The 15,477-nt window shown below is 52.0% G+C and overlaps 1 protein-coding gene across 2 annotated transcripts in view; it reads right to left on the reverse strand.

Annotated features, from left to right (window-relative positions):
- TNPO3 (transportin 3) overlaps positions 1–15,477 on the reverse strand; it is a 69,678-nt gene that overhangs the window by 13,328 nt on the left and 40,873 nt on the right. Inside the window, exons 7-17 of one of the 2 annotated variants that reach the window (XM_014601243.3) lie at positions 14,527–14,665; positions 14,011–14,157; positions 12,346–12,453; positions 11,613–11,704; positions 8,951–9,090; positions 8,588–8,779; positions 7,522–7,595; positions 6,225–6,301; positions 4,707–4,767; positions 4,079–4,219; positions 2,462–2,578 (exon numbers count right to left, since the gene is read on the reverse strand). In XM_014601243.3, coding sequence (XP_014456729.1) covers positions 2,462–2,578; positions 4,079–4,219; positions 4,707–4,767; positions 6,225–6,301; positions 7,522–7,595; positions 8,588–8,779; positions 8,951–9,090; positions 11,613–11,704; positions 12,346–12,453; positions 14,011–14,157; positions 14,527–14,665 — 1,288 coding nt within the window. Of the gene's footprint in view, positions 1–2,461; positions 2,579–4,078; positions 4,220–4,706; positions 4,768–6,224; positions 6,302–7,503; positions 7,596–8,587; positions 8,780–8,950; positions 9,091–11,612; positions 11,705–12,345; positions 12,454–14,010; positions 14,158–14,526; positions 14,666–15,477 lie in introns of both variants that reach the window. The other variant, XM_014601242.3, reaches the window with a different exon arrangement.

The raw sequence follows: 15,477 nt of genomic DNA on the forward strand, positions 1-15,477 counted from the left end.
GTAATGTGGCCTCTAGTACCAGTGACTGCTTTCCCTGCTGACAACAGCGCCCAATGTCGCCCGCCCACCCCCAGCCCCAGCAGCCCTCAGCCAACTCCTGAGGCAGCAAGCATTCAACAGTCCTCAGTACGAGGCCCTGGAGGATGAGAAGCAGGACTTGACTGATTTCCTGCTCTGTGCCTCACTGTCACCCCAGGAGATCAGTGTGCCTGTGTAATCTCTTACTCAGAAAGACAGAGCATCCAAGAGCAGTGCACAGACCACGTGTCAGCCTCTCCTTTGCAGAGCTGACTCATGGTACCTGGAGTCAGACGGGGGAAGTGGCTGGTTGCACCACCTGTTGGTGATTCGGTGTTTGCTGCAATGATGCTTCTTGGCATTGCCAGGTAGGAGCCAGAGAGGGGGAGACAGACCTTTAGCCAACACCCAAGCAGGAGCAGAGCCATGTTCTGGACCCCCACACCTCTCCATAGGGCGAGTCGGGGCCAGTCTCTTCACCCCTCTGCACAGCGATGAGGGCACCCAGCCCTGATGCCTGCACAGTGCTCTGACCATCTAACACGCCCTGTGGCAGCTTGCAGAGAGAGGCCAGGCCAGAACTCGGGTATTGGTGCCTCCATCAGGGAGCACATGGCATTCACACGCAGGGAGGAACAGCCCAGGCTCATTGCCTCCCTAGCACTGGCTGCTCCAGTTTACGAGGTTCCCTGTCAGTTTTGCTGGCTGAGGAACACAAAGCCCTTCCCAGCAGGCTGCGACTCAGAACAGGAGGCCTGGATTTCCCCATGACAGCCAGCACCACTGCAACATCACAAAGGAGTCTCAGGTAGGAGAGGGTTGGGTTCACTGCTCAATGTCTGGGCATTTTTATCTAGCGCAGCAAGCCCTGTCCTCTATGCTTCCACGGACAGTCCCGACACCACTCTGTGTAAAACAAAATGGCTCTCGCCACAGCTATAATTAGGCCGCTCCTAACTCAGAGCATCGGGCACTGGTACCTTCCGCTGCAGTTAGAAAGCGGCACCTATGGGATTACCAAGGGCGAGCTCCATCAGAACAAGTCTCAAGGCCCTTGTCCGAACCAAGGGTGCAGCCACACCAAATGGTGGACTGGGGCATTCCCAAACGTAGACAGAGAAAACTGTCAGAGCAACAAAGAAGTTTAAGAGCCACTGGGAACCTAAATCCTGTCATCTTTCATTGAGGTACAGGCCCAGGGAGGGGAGGGGGGAAGGAGTTGGAAGATACAGCTAAGTAGGTAGCTGAAGAGCAGGTGCAGCTTATGACTACGTAGCAGAAAGCCCCTTTTCCTCTTGCCTGCAGTTGCTCTCCCCTCCTTGGATATGTTTTTCCTCTTCTACCTTTTCTTCCTTCCTCTTTCTTTCACTTTAAGATAAGGAATTGTGTTTTGAAATTTGTACGTGTGCATTTTATATCTCCCCTTGTAGTTTGGTATTTTTATCTATTTGTGTGCCATGGCATTACTTTTGTAGCTTATATTTTATACTCTTCACCTTTCAACTTTCAACTAAATGTGTTTAGTTTCATAAGTAAGTTATACATTGTAACAATGTTCACAAGAGCAGGAATCAAACTGCCCTTCCCTGTATCAGGCTGGCCCCTGAAAGAGCAAGTGAATCAGTGATTGAATGTGTAACATGGTAGCAGGTAGCAATTAACACTAAGGAAACTGCAGATCAACCAAAAGAAGAACTCAATAGAAGACAATGTAACAACCGGGAAATCTCTAAACGCCACTGATAAAGGGCTAGAAGCCCTGGCCTGAGTTAATCAATGCCAGAGACCAACTTTTGGGCTGAATATCTCCAAATCGACTGCTCCCAGAGCCCTATTCTAAATTCATCAACGGACTCCCAAACCTGCACATACATGAGGATGACCCCTGGGGCTGACAGATGCCATCCAGTAGCCACCGGGGGGGGGGGGGGGAAAGAGTCCCACGAGGGTCAATGACCCCTGGATTGGGCAAACCTGAAAACTGGGGAGTCACCAAAGTCTACCAAGGACAGATAAAAAGCAGTGAAAAGCGACCCTCAGGGGCGCCCTCTTGATCTCCAACTCGACCAGACCTGTCCAGCCAGAAGGACCAGCCGGCGACCCCCTTCTGGAAGATAACACCACGCTGAAAGAAGCCTCGACTGGCCATCGACGGCAGACTCCAGCGCTTGTAGGATAGGTATACCAGCTCTTGTAGCTTGCTACTGTATGTGTGTGTGTGTGTGTGGGGACCAACCCCAAGGTTTATGAGTTAACTTCATTACACTGTTTCAATCCGCCTAATAAACCAGAATTTTAAGGATCCCGAGCTGGACATTTGTAGCTAACAACTAGACCTGGCCCGTGCATGTCCATACGTGCACACATGTATGTACACGTGTACGTATGTATGTGCACTGCCTCAGCAGGTTGAAGGAGGCTGAACAGCTCCGGGGGTACCTACCTGCAGCATGTCCAGCAGCCCTTGCCGGCACCCTTCCTCCATTCCATACTCATCTACCAGGATGCTGCCGAGGTACAGGAAGCAGGAGTGCTGGTGCGCCTGGTACACACTCACCATCTGCCAAGGACATGGCATACTTAGAGAGTCAGAGTCACTCTGTACTTCCCCCAAGAGCACCCACATGCTCTAGCCTCAGTGCGGACAGTGACACAGTGGGGGCCTTTCCTGGTATGGGGGAGCCTGGCAAGGCCACCAAGCTGAAACCAGGTTTTTCACCTGCTAGGATTAGGGCATTTCTGAGAAGCCAGAGGCTCCCTGATCATAAGCTCCAAAGGCCCTCCACCTCCCCATCTACCCTGGGCACCCCCTGTGGGCCTCTGCTCTCTCTCTTACACTCTGGAGAGGGCACATGCCATGTGCCTGCTAAGGCAGTGCCCCGTGACCTTCTGAAACCCATGGCCCACCTCCACATCCCAGCATGGCCTGAACTCTCCCACCCCATAGCTCACCTTGAACTCCCTCACCCCAACCCAGGCACAGCCCTGCAACTACCTCCCTCATACCTCCCAAACAAGTGTGGGTAGAGCAGCCAAGCACTCTCTCTATAGGCGGCTGCTATGACTATGAAGAACTAGGAGGCACCTAAAGCAGCACATCTGTGAGCACACAGGTCTGTATCTACCCTAATTAGCTCTGCCTCTGAGCAGAAAGCAGCAGGGTATCCAAGGCAGCCTGGATGTTTCTCTCCTGCTGGAGCTAGTACACGGGACAGCCTGGTGCCAGGAGCATTGGGAAGGGAGCAAAGACAGCTGCACTCCACCCTTGTGGCCCACCACTCTCCAGGTGAGGACCATAAATCTACAAGGTACCCTGATGCTTCCTACCTTGGGGCCAGCGAAGCTGAATCTTACCAGCTCCTATACCCCGAGCTGGAATTCCTCGCACTGGATTGGTGAAACCAGAACGTGCCAGTCTGCTCCCAAACAGAGGCCTAACCCCAGTACTTTGGCAATGGCAAACTCCCCAGATTGTTCTTGTACTCTCCACTGCTTTTGGAGGAATGAGGGACTCCTTACTGCCCTGCTTCTGAGTGCTAATGCCTGGGGCTGTGGGATACAAGGGTTGTTTGTTCAACTTGATTTTTAACCTAACTTTATGGGGCAGCCTAACCTGCGTTTCCAAAGCCAGCACAGCTTCCTGTTATCTTGCATCTCTCTCTGGTATCAAGGTATTAATCAGAGAACCAAGGAGTTTTAAATCTCACCTGAGAGATCTCGGTTCAGCCTCACTAATTCCCAGGTATTTTGAGCTTTGCGTGTGGGTTTAAGGCTCCCAGCCGTGCCAGTCTCCCGGAGCTGTGACCATTTTATTGAGGAATGGGTTCAAAAAAAGGGTCTGTTCTGTCCTTAACCTTGAGCGCTCATATGGGGACAGCTGGACCAGGAGCTGTTTCTGTAGCAAGTTTTCAGACTGGAAACCCTTCCTACAACTGATTCAGTCTTGTAAATGCCAAGGCTCACATTCATTTGCTGCTGCCAGTTAATGTGCGTGCACATGTGCATGTTGTGAGGTTGTCAGTGTCTGCACACGTCTTTGAAAAGCCCATGGCCTCCTTACCTGTGTGACCAGCGGCTGCAGCAAGGCTGCAGATCCTTTGCCCACGCAGCGGACAGCGAAGCGCAGGCACCGGCAGCAGCGTTCCACGATGCGGTTATCGGCACTGTGTTTGTTCAGGGTCTCTGACAGCACGGGCCAGATCTAGGTGAGGAAAACAGGGAGCGTCAGACAGGCAGGAAGGGCAGCCAAAGACTACCCAAGTACTGTGGCTACCAACCAAACACCCCCCTATGAAAGCCACGCAACCTCCAAGCGACAGAGGGGCGAGTTCTCAGGGACAGACATGTTCATATACAGGGATCCTGACCCCTTCCAGAGCCATTGCCCCAGGGGTCTCACAGCACAGTGTTAATTGTACTGCTCAGCATCTTCCCAACACGCCGTACCCAGAAACCAAATTCCACAACCAGGTTTTTCAATGGCTCTAGACCAGACACCCCTCCCAAGATCCCTCCTAGAAAGAGGAGGAAGAATGGCACTAGCTCTGCCAGAAGGTTATTCCTACTCACCAGCCCAAACCCACAGCTCCATCGTGACGAACTGGATCTGCCAGTGTCACCTAGACTTAATATTAAGAACAAGCAGATGGAGGACGAGGGCCCCCATGCTGACATGGATGGTCACTTACCTCCTGAATGACTTTTTGGCACGGATGGATCTGTCCATTTTCTACAATGGGGTTGGTATGCCTGCAAAAGCAACAAAAGGGTAAGAATTTTTATCAATGTTTATGCCAGTGGTTCCCAAATTGTGGGTCACAACCCCAAATGGGGTTGCAACATCAGCAGACAAGGTTGCGATAAACAGGGATCCGGGTTTTCTGTTCCCTGTGGAAAAACATGGATTTTCTCCTTTAAAGGAGAAAAATGTGGGTTTCCCCTTGCAGGCTGGCAGGGTTCCATCCTGCAAGGGGCTGCGAGGAGCAGGAAGAGTGATTGGGGGCAGGGGGCACACGTGCCCATACATGCATGTGGCAGCCAAGCAGTGTGGACAGCAGCTCCCACAGCTACTTCCAGGTAAGTCTACGGGGGTTGGGGGGAGGGGGAACAGGCCACACATGTTGGAAGCGGGGGGACAGGAGGACACGCCCCAAGATTTCTGTGCCCACAGTGGGATGTGGGGCTGCAGCCAAGCCAGACTAGCTCCGGGCAGGAGCCCCCTCCATGGCCCAGCAGGCCGGACCCGATGTGGAAGGGAGCACTGTACTGCCACAGCTGTTAAAGGTGAGGTGCAGCAGCGGTGGTGGCGTGGAGTTGTGCCCCCACTGCTGCTGGTGCCGCAGCATTCCTTCCCACGGTGGGTCCTACCTGCTGGGCCGCTGAGCCCACGGGAAGAGGGCAGTAGGGCGGGGAGCCCCGAGCCTACAGCAGGAAGCCCACTTCCTCCCTTCTCCCTCCCCACATAGGTTGTGCTCTGGCCGTGCTGCCTGTGGGAGCAGGGGGAAGCCAGGCTTCGTGCTCCACTCCAGCAGCAGCTGGGGCTCAGGCGCTACTGGGCTGGTGGGGAAGGGGGCTGTGGGCCCTGCGGCACCAGGGGGAAGAGGGAAGATGCAGGCTGGGAGTGAGGGGCACGAGCAGGGCCCAGGAGACTGTAGCTGTGGGTTAGGAGTGAGAGGCCATGCTAAGGAAATGGGGGTCATACGGAGGAAAAGTTTGGGAAGCACTGATTTACGCTGTTCAGGAGGATAGGAACGGGATGAGTTGAGCCACACTTAAATCCCAAGACTCAACCCATAGGGGCAAGGGAATTGTCTCTACAGCCCAACAGTGCTGTGCATCTGCTCTAGTGGTAGACTGGGGCTGTGGATACTTGCCCATTATATACTGGGTCCCAGTACATTATTTTACATAGGCTGATAATGGCTAAAAGGAAATGACTGAGTTGAGCTAGAACCAGATGCCTTGAAATAAAAAGAAAGGAAGTGCTTTCTAGTGTCAGGAGGGGCAGCAACTGTTGCAGTCTGGGATGGTGACAGGGAACCTCTTGTCACCCCCTCTGCCTGTGCAGGGCTTCTCAACTGCTATGAACAAGATGCTCTGGTTGTTTCATGGATTTTTAGCTGAGTTAAGAGACCAGCAAGAACCATCAACAGGACGTGGTCTGACTGTGAGCCAGGAGCAACCTGCAGTTGCCCCCCCTTCCTTACCTAAATATGACAGCAAGTCGATCAAGGGGCACAGTAGGGTCTGATGAGAGGCCATTGCTCGGCTCCTGAGAAAGCAGCTGGGGAGAAGAAGCAAACATACACTTGAGATTTCATCAACGCACAGAGATCCCCCTGCTGGATGCCACTGCCCTGTGGAGAGGGCCCAGAGATCATGAAATGCACACTGCCTCTTCTAGATCTTCCCAGAAACCGTCATTCCTTGCATTATAGCTCAAGCAGAACAGAAACCTCCTCTGGGTTACCATGTGGAGGCAGCATGCCAGAAGTGGGCATGAGGTTGAGTGTGAATGGAGTCGTGGCCTCTGGGATGGAAGTGGGGCTGACTAGAAACCTGAGCGGACACGAGTCTCAGCTGCACAAAACACAAGGCTAACTGTCCACCTGGCAACCAGTATTACAAACAGAACAGCAGCACTGGGCCCTACCAAGAGGAAAAGCTGACTAGTGGCTGAGAGCTCCCTAGAGACAACTGATCTCTGCACTCCGACCTGCAACACCTAACTCAACTTGGGTTCCACGGTGAGCCATTCAGGCCTTGTGGCTCTAAAGCTGTCGGTCATTTCAGGAGACACAGATAATCCCATCTCTCTTCGATCCTTTCCATTTCCTGGCTAGAGCCCTTTTCCAACTTGCTAAGTCAGTCAAAGCGCCAAACAAAGGCATCGTGGCTCTCATACTCCTGGGATGGTCAGAACCTGGCCTAGGACCATCACTACCACCTGTGATTCAGAGGTACAGACTCTGGAGACTACATATTCCAGAACACTTCATTTTAGCCCTACCAGATGCAGCTTAAATCCAGATGAAGCACTGCATACTGGGAAGGTGGAATCTCCACCTGCTGTATCTGCTGTTTCACACAAGCTATCTATAGCCCCCAGGGCTACTAGCAAATCAGTTCACGTTTCTGCAGCATTTCTGTGTGTTCTGTATATTTGGTTCCCAAACCCAGGAAGCTGTTCCACTCCTCTTGGAGCCAACTCCTCAGCTGCTGTCAGTCTGGGGAGCTACTTTGAATTTAAGTGGGCCAAGTAATTTAAACCAGCTGCAATCATGGCCTCACATGTTCAAGAACTTCCTTCACGCTCTTGCCCTTCCTATACTGTCAGCTAAAGGGAAGAATAAAACTGCTCCATGCTACAGACCTCGCATGAAAGGGCAGGTTTTCTGCTGTGCAACTTGCACAGAGAAAACCCCCGGGCACAAACCCAGCCACACGACAGGGCGAAGTTCCGTGGCTCCAGTACCCGGGACAGACCTTTTTGAGCGCCATCACCTGCACGGCGCACAGCTCGCTGAGGCATTCCGCGATCTTTTCCAAAGGTAGCCTGGCCAGGACCAACGCTGTCCCTGAAAAACAGAAGGGAACAAGTTCAGGAAGAGGTAGGAGATCAATCGACTTCAGGCATTACTGCCAGCAGGGATCTGACTGCAACACACTGCCTAACACTACCTACAGAACATAGGAAAACCACCCCCTGCCCTCATGCAAACCCAGAGCAAGCAGAAAAGCACCAGGCTGAAACATCACTCTAAATGCAGCAGAGCCTAGGGCCAATTTTCATTTTGATCAGGCATGGAAATGAATGCTTATGATGGGAGATAAAAAGGATGCTGGTGTCTTGGAGTAAAAGCCCCACTGAATGAATGATCCAGCTACTCATGTCTACCCAGACACTGCGCAAGGAAGGGGCACGCATTTCTCTAATATTCACTAAGGATCCAATAACAACACTTGTGTCCTCCCCCAGGGGAGGACAAGGAGCAACAGCCATAAACTGTCAGCGGATGGTTTCAGGTTGGATGCAAGGAAGAATTTCTTTACGGTAAGGGTGACCAGAATCTGGAACAGACTTCCCAAGGAGGTGGTGCAGTCCCCAACCTTGGAAGTCTTTAAGAAGAGACTGCACAGACACCTTGCTGGGATCATTTGATCTCAGCAGTGTTCCTGCCCAGAGCAGGGGGGTTGGACTCTACGATCTTTCGAGGTCCCTTCCAGCCCTCAATTTCTATGATATTTACTTGTCACATTTCAAAGTGCTACCAGCTGCAAGTCTTTGAATAAAGTACGATGATGTTATACCCAGGATAGCTTATAAGACAGGATATATCTATTTTTCTTCCCTATCAGACTCTGACCAAATTTTTAAACAGCAAAAAATTGCTAGGCAAAAAACATGTATGGAAAACATTCAGCCAAAAATGATCTTGCTGGTACCTGAGAGTGAACTGTGAAAGCAGGGGGCTATAACAGACATTTTAAACTCTCGCACAAACAGGGAGGCTGCTTTTCAGCAGACAAGCGTTTAGTCCCAACCACATCTGACCAAGCAAGTCAATACCTTTGAGGAGTCCTACAGCAGCCTCTGGAGACAGCATGAAGGAATCCAGGGAGCGGGCGATCTCCAGCAGTCCGTTAAAGTGCTGAGCCATGTGGTCCCGGCAGACTGAGCAGATATTATGAATGGCTTTGGCGGCGGCAGAGGCCAGCGGCCTGTTGCACAGACCTTTCATCAAGTACCCGAGCACAGGATCTGAGAGCGAGGGGGGGAGAAAAACCCACAGGGAAACATCCCATTAAACACACGCACACTTCTGGGAAATGTGATTTATTTCTCCTGCTCGGAGTCCTGCAGAGAGCAGCATCCCACCCCAGGGAGGCAGGCCAAGTGCAGAGGCAGGTCTGCACTGATAGTGAGACTCACCCAGGAAATGAGGGTTTCTGTCCACGACTTCGCTCATCTCCCCCACCAGCTCAATGCTGGTGTAGCGCACAGCAGTGTGCACTGTTTCTGGCAGGCGCACCACCCCTTCCAGCACCTCCACTAACGTCGGGTTATTCTCCCTGGGGACAGAGGCAAGCAGTTAGTACCAGGGCTGTTAGCCTTGTTCCTGAGCCATGAACCAACATGGTTTCCCCACAGTGCCTTACACTTCAGCCACTCTGAAGGAACCCAGACCACCATGGAGTCACCCAGCCTATTTAAGATGGAGGCACCGGCTGGATGAGACCCTGGTGGTGGTTTTAACAGCTTCGGCAGTTCCAAAATTTGGTGCATCAAATGCTTTCATTCGAAACACAGGGGCAGAGACAGGACCACCATGATCTGGAAGACCACTGGTGATAAACAGCAGCAGAATGAAGGAAAAGGCATCGCATCGGGGTGAGAATTATGGGGTGAAACCAAGATGAATGCTGTCCAGCGAGATCCCAGGCATTCCCACATAACCTTTATTACAAGGCATGTACAAAGGACCCCTCCACTGCCACATACCCACAGGCTCTCCCTCTTAGTTTGACCTCTCATAAGGCTGGAAGGGACTTGAAGCCATAGAGCATCCAAGACGGTGATTGTCAACAAGGATACTACCAGGTCTTTTGAAGGGTGGTGTATGGAGACAAGCAGGTAAACTTAAGCAGAGAAGTGCAGGGTCAGGCCGTCCCTGCCTCAATGGATCCCCTCCGATCCCCATCCCCACTGCCAGGCCCCTTCTTTAAGCACTGTAATCTATAAATGTTTTGGGAAATGGGTGCCCCTTAATTCACAAGAGTTATGGAGGGTCCAAAAAAGGTTGAGAACCACTGATCTAAGGCAGACGCAGATTAATGAGTACTGAGGCCCCGGGCAAACACAAAATTGGAAGCCCCCTGCCCCCACTGAAAGTGGGCTGTGGGGGGGGGTGGAGGGGAAGACCCCTTCCCCCCCTGGTGCTGGCAGGGGAGGCTGGGAGGACCCTGCCGAACTTGGGGGGGGGGGGGGGGGGGAGGGGCACATGCTCCACTCTTCTCCCCGCTACTTGCCCCCCCCCCCCCCGTTGGCCAAATATACACACACACAGGCATGCACACAGATAAATGCACACTCTACTCTCACTCACTCTCTGCACATGGACACAGACACAAACACTCTCCCTGAAATGAACACACACGCACGCACACATACAGAAGTGTACACACAGACGCTCACACAGAAACAGATGCATACAAATGCACAGATGTGCACACAGATGCACGCACACCTAGATGCACATGCACGCAGATGCACACAGACACACGCAGAGATGCATACACGCACTCGTGCCCACACAGACACGTACTCATGTGCACACACAGACATGCATGCACACAGGCAGACACAGATGTGTGCACAGTGACAGACACACACACCCAGACACATACCTTCCCCTCACAGGACCTCCCCCTTCCCCCACTCCCCATCGCTCTGAGGCAGCCCTCCTCCCCAACTACCCGCAGCTCCGTCTTGTTCCCGCCCGTGCCCTTGTTGCACTGACCAGCAGGGAGCTGCTGCTGGGCTGTGTCCCTGTAGCTGCACACGTGCACAGGCCGGATCAGCTCAGGCCAGAAGCCCCGCACCGCGCCTCTACACGAGGGTGTTAGCACTGGGAGGGGAGGCTCCAGGAAGCTAATTGTGGGGGGCTATGCTGTCACCAGTACCGCTGCCAGTCTGCAGAGGTGCAGCACAGAGCAGCACTCTCCCACCCCCTGTAGCACGGTGCTGCACGGCACTCCCGACCAGCCATCCCCAGCCTGACCCCCACACCCACTGAGAGAGGGGTTCCCCTCCCAGCTGCAGGGAAGCAAATACAAAAGCCGGGGTTTTAAACTTGGTGCCATTTTTGTCTCTCCGCTGGGAGACAGAAACATGCCAAGTTTAAAAGCAGGGCTTTCAGTTCCCTGCTGATCAGGATCCCATGGCCTGGGCCCTGAATGGGCAGGCTCGTGCCCAGTTGGCCCATGCATTAATCCACCTATGATTTAAGGGCACAAAAGGCACACAAGTAGTTGGTGTTTCAGGCTGGCACGGTCCTTCAGGGCTCCCAGAATTAGGGGAAACGTGCCCTCTTGTGGCACCACGTGGGAGTTCACCCTTACTGAATCAGTCCAGCTGCGTTTTGATGGGTCCACCACAAAGAGCAGGGATCAGCAAAAAAGGGAGTCAAACAAGAACATGAGGACAAGCGACCCTGAAACACTGCTGAGCGGAAGCGTGGAACTCAAGATACTCGAGCCCTCAGATGCTGCCATCCCTGCTGAACAGGAACGAAACCTGGAGTGTGAAACAGCCCTGTAGGGGCAGCCTGGATGCACCGTAACCTGAACCAGCATGAAAGGGGAACAGGGCGTGGAAGGCACCATCTCCCCTTCAGCCTCCTGGAGAGCCTGCGATACACAATGTGCAGCTGCAGAACAGCCCCACATTGCCATTAAGAGCTGCCTATTTACAGTGTGCTTCATGCCACAGGAAGCTCATGACCCTGCAGCAATCAGAACTGCGGGTGATACGACAGGGCTACAAGGTGACCACCCCCTCACTTGCAGATACAACCAGGGCCTGTGGTACTCACTGGTCAACGCTCTTGGCTATTGAGGCCATGATGAAGAGAACAGCTTCCGTCACCTCCCAGGGAGGGTTCCCATCCTTCAAGGTAGCATACAGCTGTGGGGAAGAAGGACTCTGTCACACAGAGCACGAGCCCAACCCAGCAGCCACTGGTCGTCTCGCTGGCATGCAATGGCCAGTTTGCTCCTCTGTGAAGCCCCGAGTGCAGCAGACACCTGGTCCTGGTTCCACGCTAGCACCCATTTTTCTGTGACTGCAGCTGCTATCTGACATGCTGTGTCAGTGCTGGCAATGTTTGTCAGGCTGCTGCTCCTGAAGTGATCTCATCGGTGACTTCAGGTAAAGCCCCCAGTTTTCCTCCCACTGTCTGCAGTGACTGCACAGTATACATACAGCTGGCAGGATGGGAAGGAGGAAGCCAGCAGGGCTCGGCCAGCTCAGGCACACACAACCCACTGGGAGCTGAAATGGGCTTTCAACACATCTGAGGCAAAGGAGGGAGGCAGGGAACAAGGGCAGTATGCAGCAGTGAGCTCCCAGCATGAAGCCTGACCATTGTAGGCCATGAGGGTGGAGGCCAAGCAGTGAATACAGCAACAGAGATAACCTGCAAGCTCATCCACGTGACACTGAATGGTCAGTCAAACCTGTTCCTTAGCAATGGCACGCCACACACATGCAGGAACAGATTCCCCTCCTGGGCACGGCAGGAGAACCTCTAGCCCCCCCGGGTTCACCTGGGCAAAGCACTCCACGGATCCCACGAGGAAAATCAAGTCCTTCACCAGGTCTGACACCCTCATGCGGAACTCCCCGAAGTCATCCGTCTCCTCCGGGACACCCTCCTGGCAGACACGGAAGGTTGGGAGGAGTGGGGTTACGGCAGGAAAGGGAAATCTTGGTCTTGGTTTACCCACATCGAGGGCAAGACAAGCTGTTTATAGTCAAATAACCTTGGAACCCTGCAGTCCTGTGCTCTGTACCAACTCAGAACCCTGCAGTCTTCTCCTCTGCACCCAGCTAGAGGTGAAGGGAATTGTGGGAACTGGAAGGCAGAAGAGTGGACACCAAGATGCAGGACAACGATACTTCCTACCTTCTTGCTCCTGTATTAAAAGGCCATGCGCCCTTCCTGTAGCAAACTCCCCAAATAAATGCAAGATCCCAACCGTTTCAGAGCCAGGGAAGTGAGGGAATGGATGAATACAGCCAGGGGTGGCACAAGATCTTAAAACCTACCCAGACCCAATCAATAAGGGAGAGGAGACATGCGGGTTTAACAAGCTGCAGGAATACTTATGGCCAGGTCCTATTCACCTGTTAGATGTCTAAGCAGTACTTAGACTAAGTGTAACCCTAATTCCACCCTGCTTGAGGTCCCTGAAATGCCACAAATGCAAATGGTTGTTTTTATTGGCTTAATCTAAAACCAAGATAAAAACGTGCTACAAAACTAGATGCACTAGGGGCTTTCAGGCACCTGGCTTCAGTGGCTTCAGGCTTACACTTAGACATATACATGCCATCTAGATGCCCAGCAGGTGGATCAGGATTTGGTGTTTAGCCTGCAATTTCAAAACACCAGCATGTCAGCGGGGGTGAAGGAAGCACAAGGATGGAGAGCCTCAAAGTCAGACCTCCCAGAATGAGTCTAACACCCTCCCCTCAACACATGCACACACACTCATCCTCCCTCTCCCACCCGAGTTGTCATTCAGGGCATCACAGGTAGCATAGCAGCCTCTTGGCACACATGCTGGCTTCCTGAAGGGAGGGGGATGTCATATCATGCATCCTCTAAACATGTGACTACTTTCCTCACTGTCCAACCCTCTCACCTCCACAAAACAGCCTAGCTGCAGACCCTGGCAGACGTTACATTTATCACACAATTAATGTGTGGCATCTTTGTGGCTGGTTTGTATCACGCTTTAATTTGAATGCGGCAATACAGCCTAGCATCAGGCTGCACGATGCGACTAAGTGTCCCATTGTGGGGAACTGATGGGCTACCTCCACATAGGGACATTCAAAGCCATGCCACATAGTCCAATGCCAGGTTGACAGGTCCACGGTGAGCACAGCCAGCTGTACACCCCAGCAGCCATGTGATGGGATCTGAGAAATGTTATCCCAGATCAGCAGTCATGCATCTTGCTGTGCCAGCCCTTGAATGTCTGGTATAGCACGATGCACAATTGTTAGGATAAAATTCCTTAGACTCCTTGTGTGATTAAATTAACATCTGCCGGGACCCTCAGTTACATGCATGGCCTCCTGCCTAGTAATGACAACTGGCACATAATGCATTTCACTCGCCACCATGCCCCCTCCCCTGCTGCCTGCTATGGCCTTCAGAAAGACTGGAGGAAGAGAGAAAAGGAAACTGAACGCAGTCTTACGTGGTCTGGGTCAAGCTGACAGTGTCTGGCCAGAGCGTGGAGAAGCCTCTGTATGTAGGCTTTGAAGATGCTGTGTATGACTACGTCCTCCGTTTTATACAGATGCTCCCCCAGTCTGTACCAGAAGTTAAAGGAAATTTCTACCACCTGTTGGGAGACAAAACAAGAGCTATTCAGTGTTGTCCCCACCGGGGCCTCCACTATAAAGGGCTAGTCTGCTCAGGGAAAGTTACTGCAAAATAAACTGGGGTGAAAATTTAGCCTTTTAATAGCAAGAGGTTTCATAGGTTTTCAGTACCTCTTCCATCACCATGAGGTTGTACCCAGGCCTTCTGCCTCAGGCACTAAAGGGAGCTAAACTATATTCTTTCCCCACCACAAACACACAGCAAAGGTTTCAAGGCTCTCGTCTTCGGACAACTAAAATGCACCCACATATGATACAGTAAGAACAGCTTTTGCCACTGAAATGATTTGGGAAATGTGAAAATACAAGGCATGAGCTAGGAGGCCTACCTCATACTGCGGATGGCCCGCACAGATCAGCAACAACTCCAGGGTCCGCAGGTCACCCAGCCCCTGGCCTGGGGTGCACACAATTTTATCTAGAAACGTCTCACAGAGTTCAGTGAAGACACGGCAGTAATTAAGCACCCTGGTGAAAGGAGGAAACAGGTCAAAAACAAGTAATTTCCCAGGCAAGTATCGAATCCCAGATATTGAAATACAGGGACAAAGTTTCTTGCATTTGGACTTTGATCTAGATCTGTTATTCTCAGTCAGCACCTTGGAGTACCTCGAAATCCCTCCTAGGGTGCAATGCAGCTTTAGCACTGTTAAGTGTACAAACATGATTCAAAAGATAAATGCAGAGATTTCAAATAGGAGTCCTTAGTGTTAAAAACATTCTGACCTATTCTGGTTTTCCCGAGTTCTTTGCAACAGTAAAATTGCTCTGGTATTTTTCTGTAGCCAAAAGGCAAGTAAAAATTAAGAGCTGACACTTTCCAAGGGGTGCCCCGAGCGTAAAAAGGTTGAGAAAATCTGCTGTAGAGGCATAGGTATACTAAATTCTTGCACTTCGGCTTTTTTATCATAAGGGGTTTCTAAACTCACCTCTAAGTTTTAAGTACATAGAGAAGTGGGCTACAGTATACTGTGTCAGAGATACCAGCTGTTACTCGGATTTAGGCACAGACCACGGCATGGCCGAATCTGGGTTCCACCAAGTGAAACTTGACAAGGTAAGTAGCCATGGCATCTCCGAAGACTGTGGCTCAGACGACAGTTTCCGTCATCCATCTCCACAACAGCAAACAGACACTGAGGAGTCTGCCAAAAACTGATGTCAACTGCTTTCAGCACAAGAACGGCATGTATCAGTACCAGAAGGAAGGGAACGCATGAAGTCTCAGAGTGAGCAAGTACGTGAACCAAAAACTTGTAGGACACAGGCTATATTAACCT

Source organism: Alligator mississippiensis, chromosome 4 (assembly GCF_030867095.1).
Source record: "Alligator mississippiensis isolate rAllMis1 chromosome 4, rAllMis1, whole genome shotgun sequence".
Taxonomy (NCBI): Eukaryota; Metazoa; Chordata; order Crocodylia; family Alligatoridae; genus Alligator; species Alligator mississippiensis.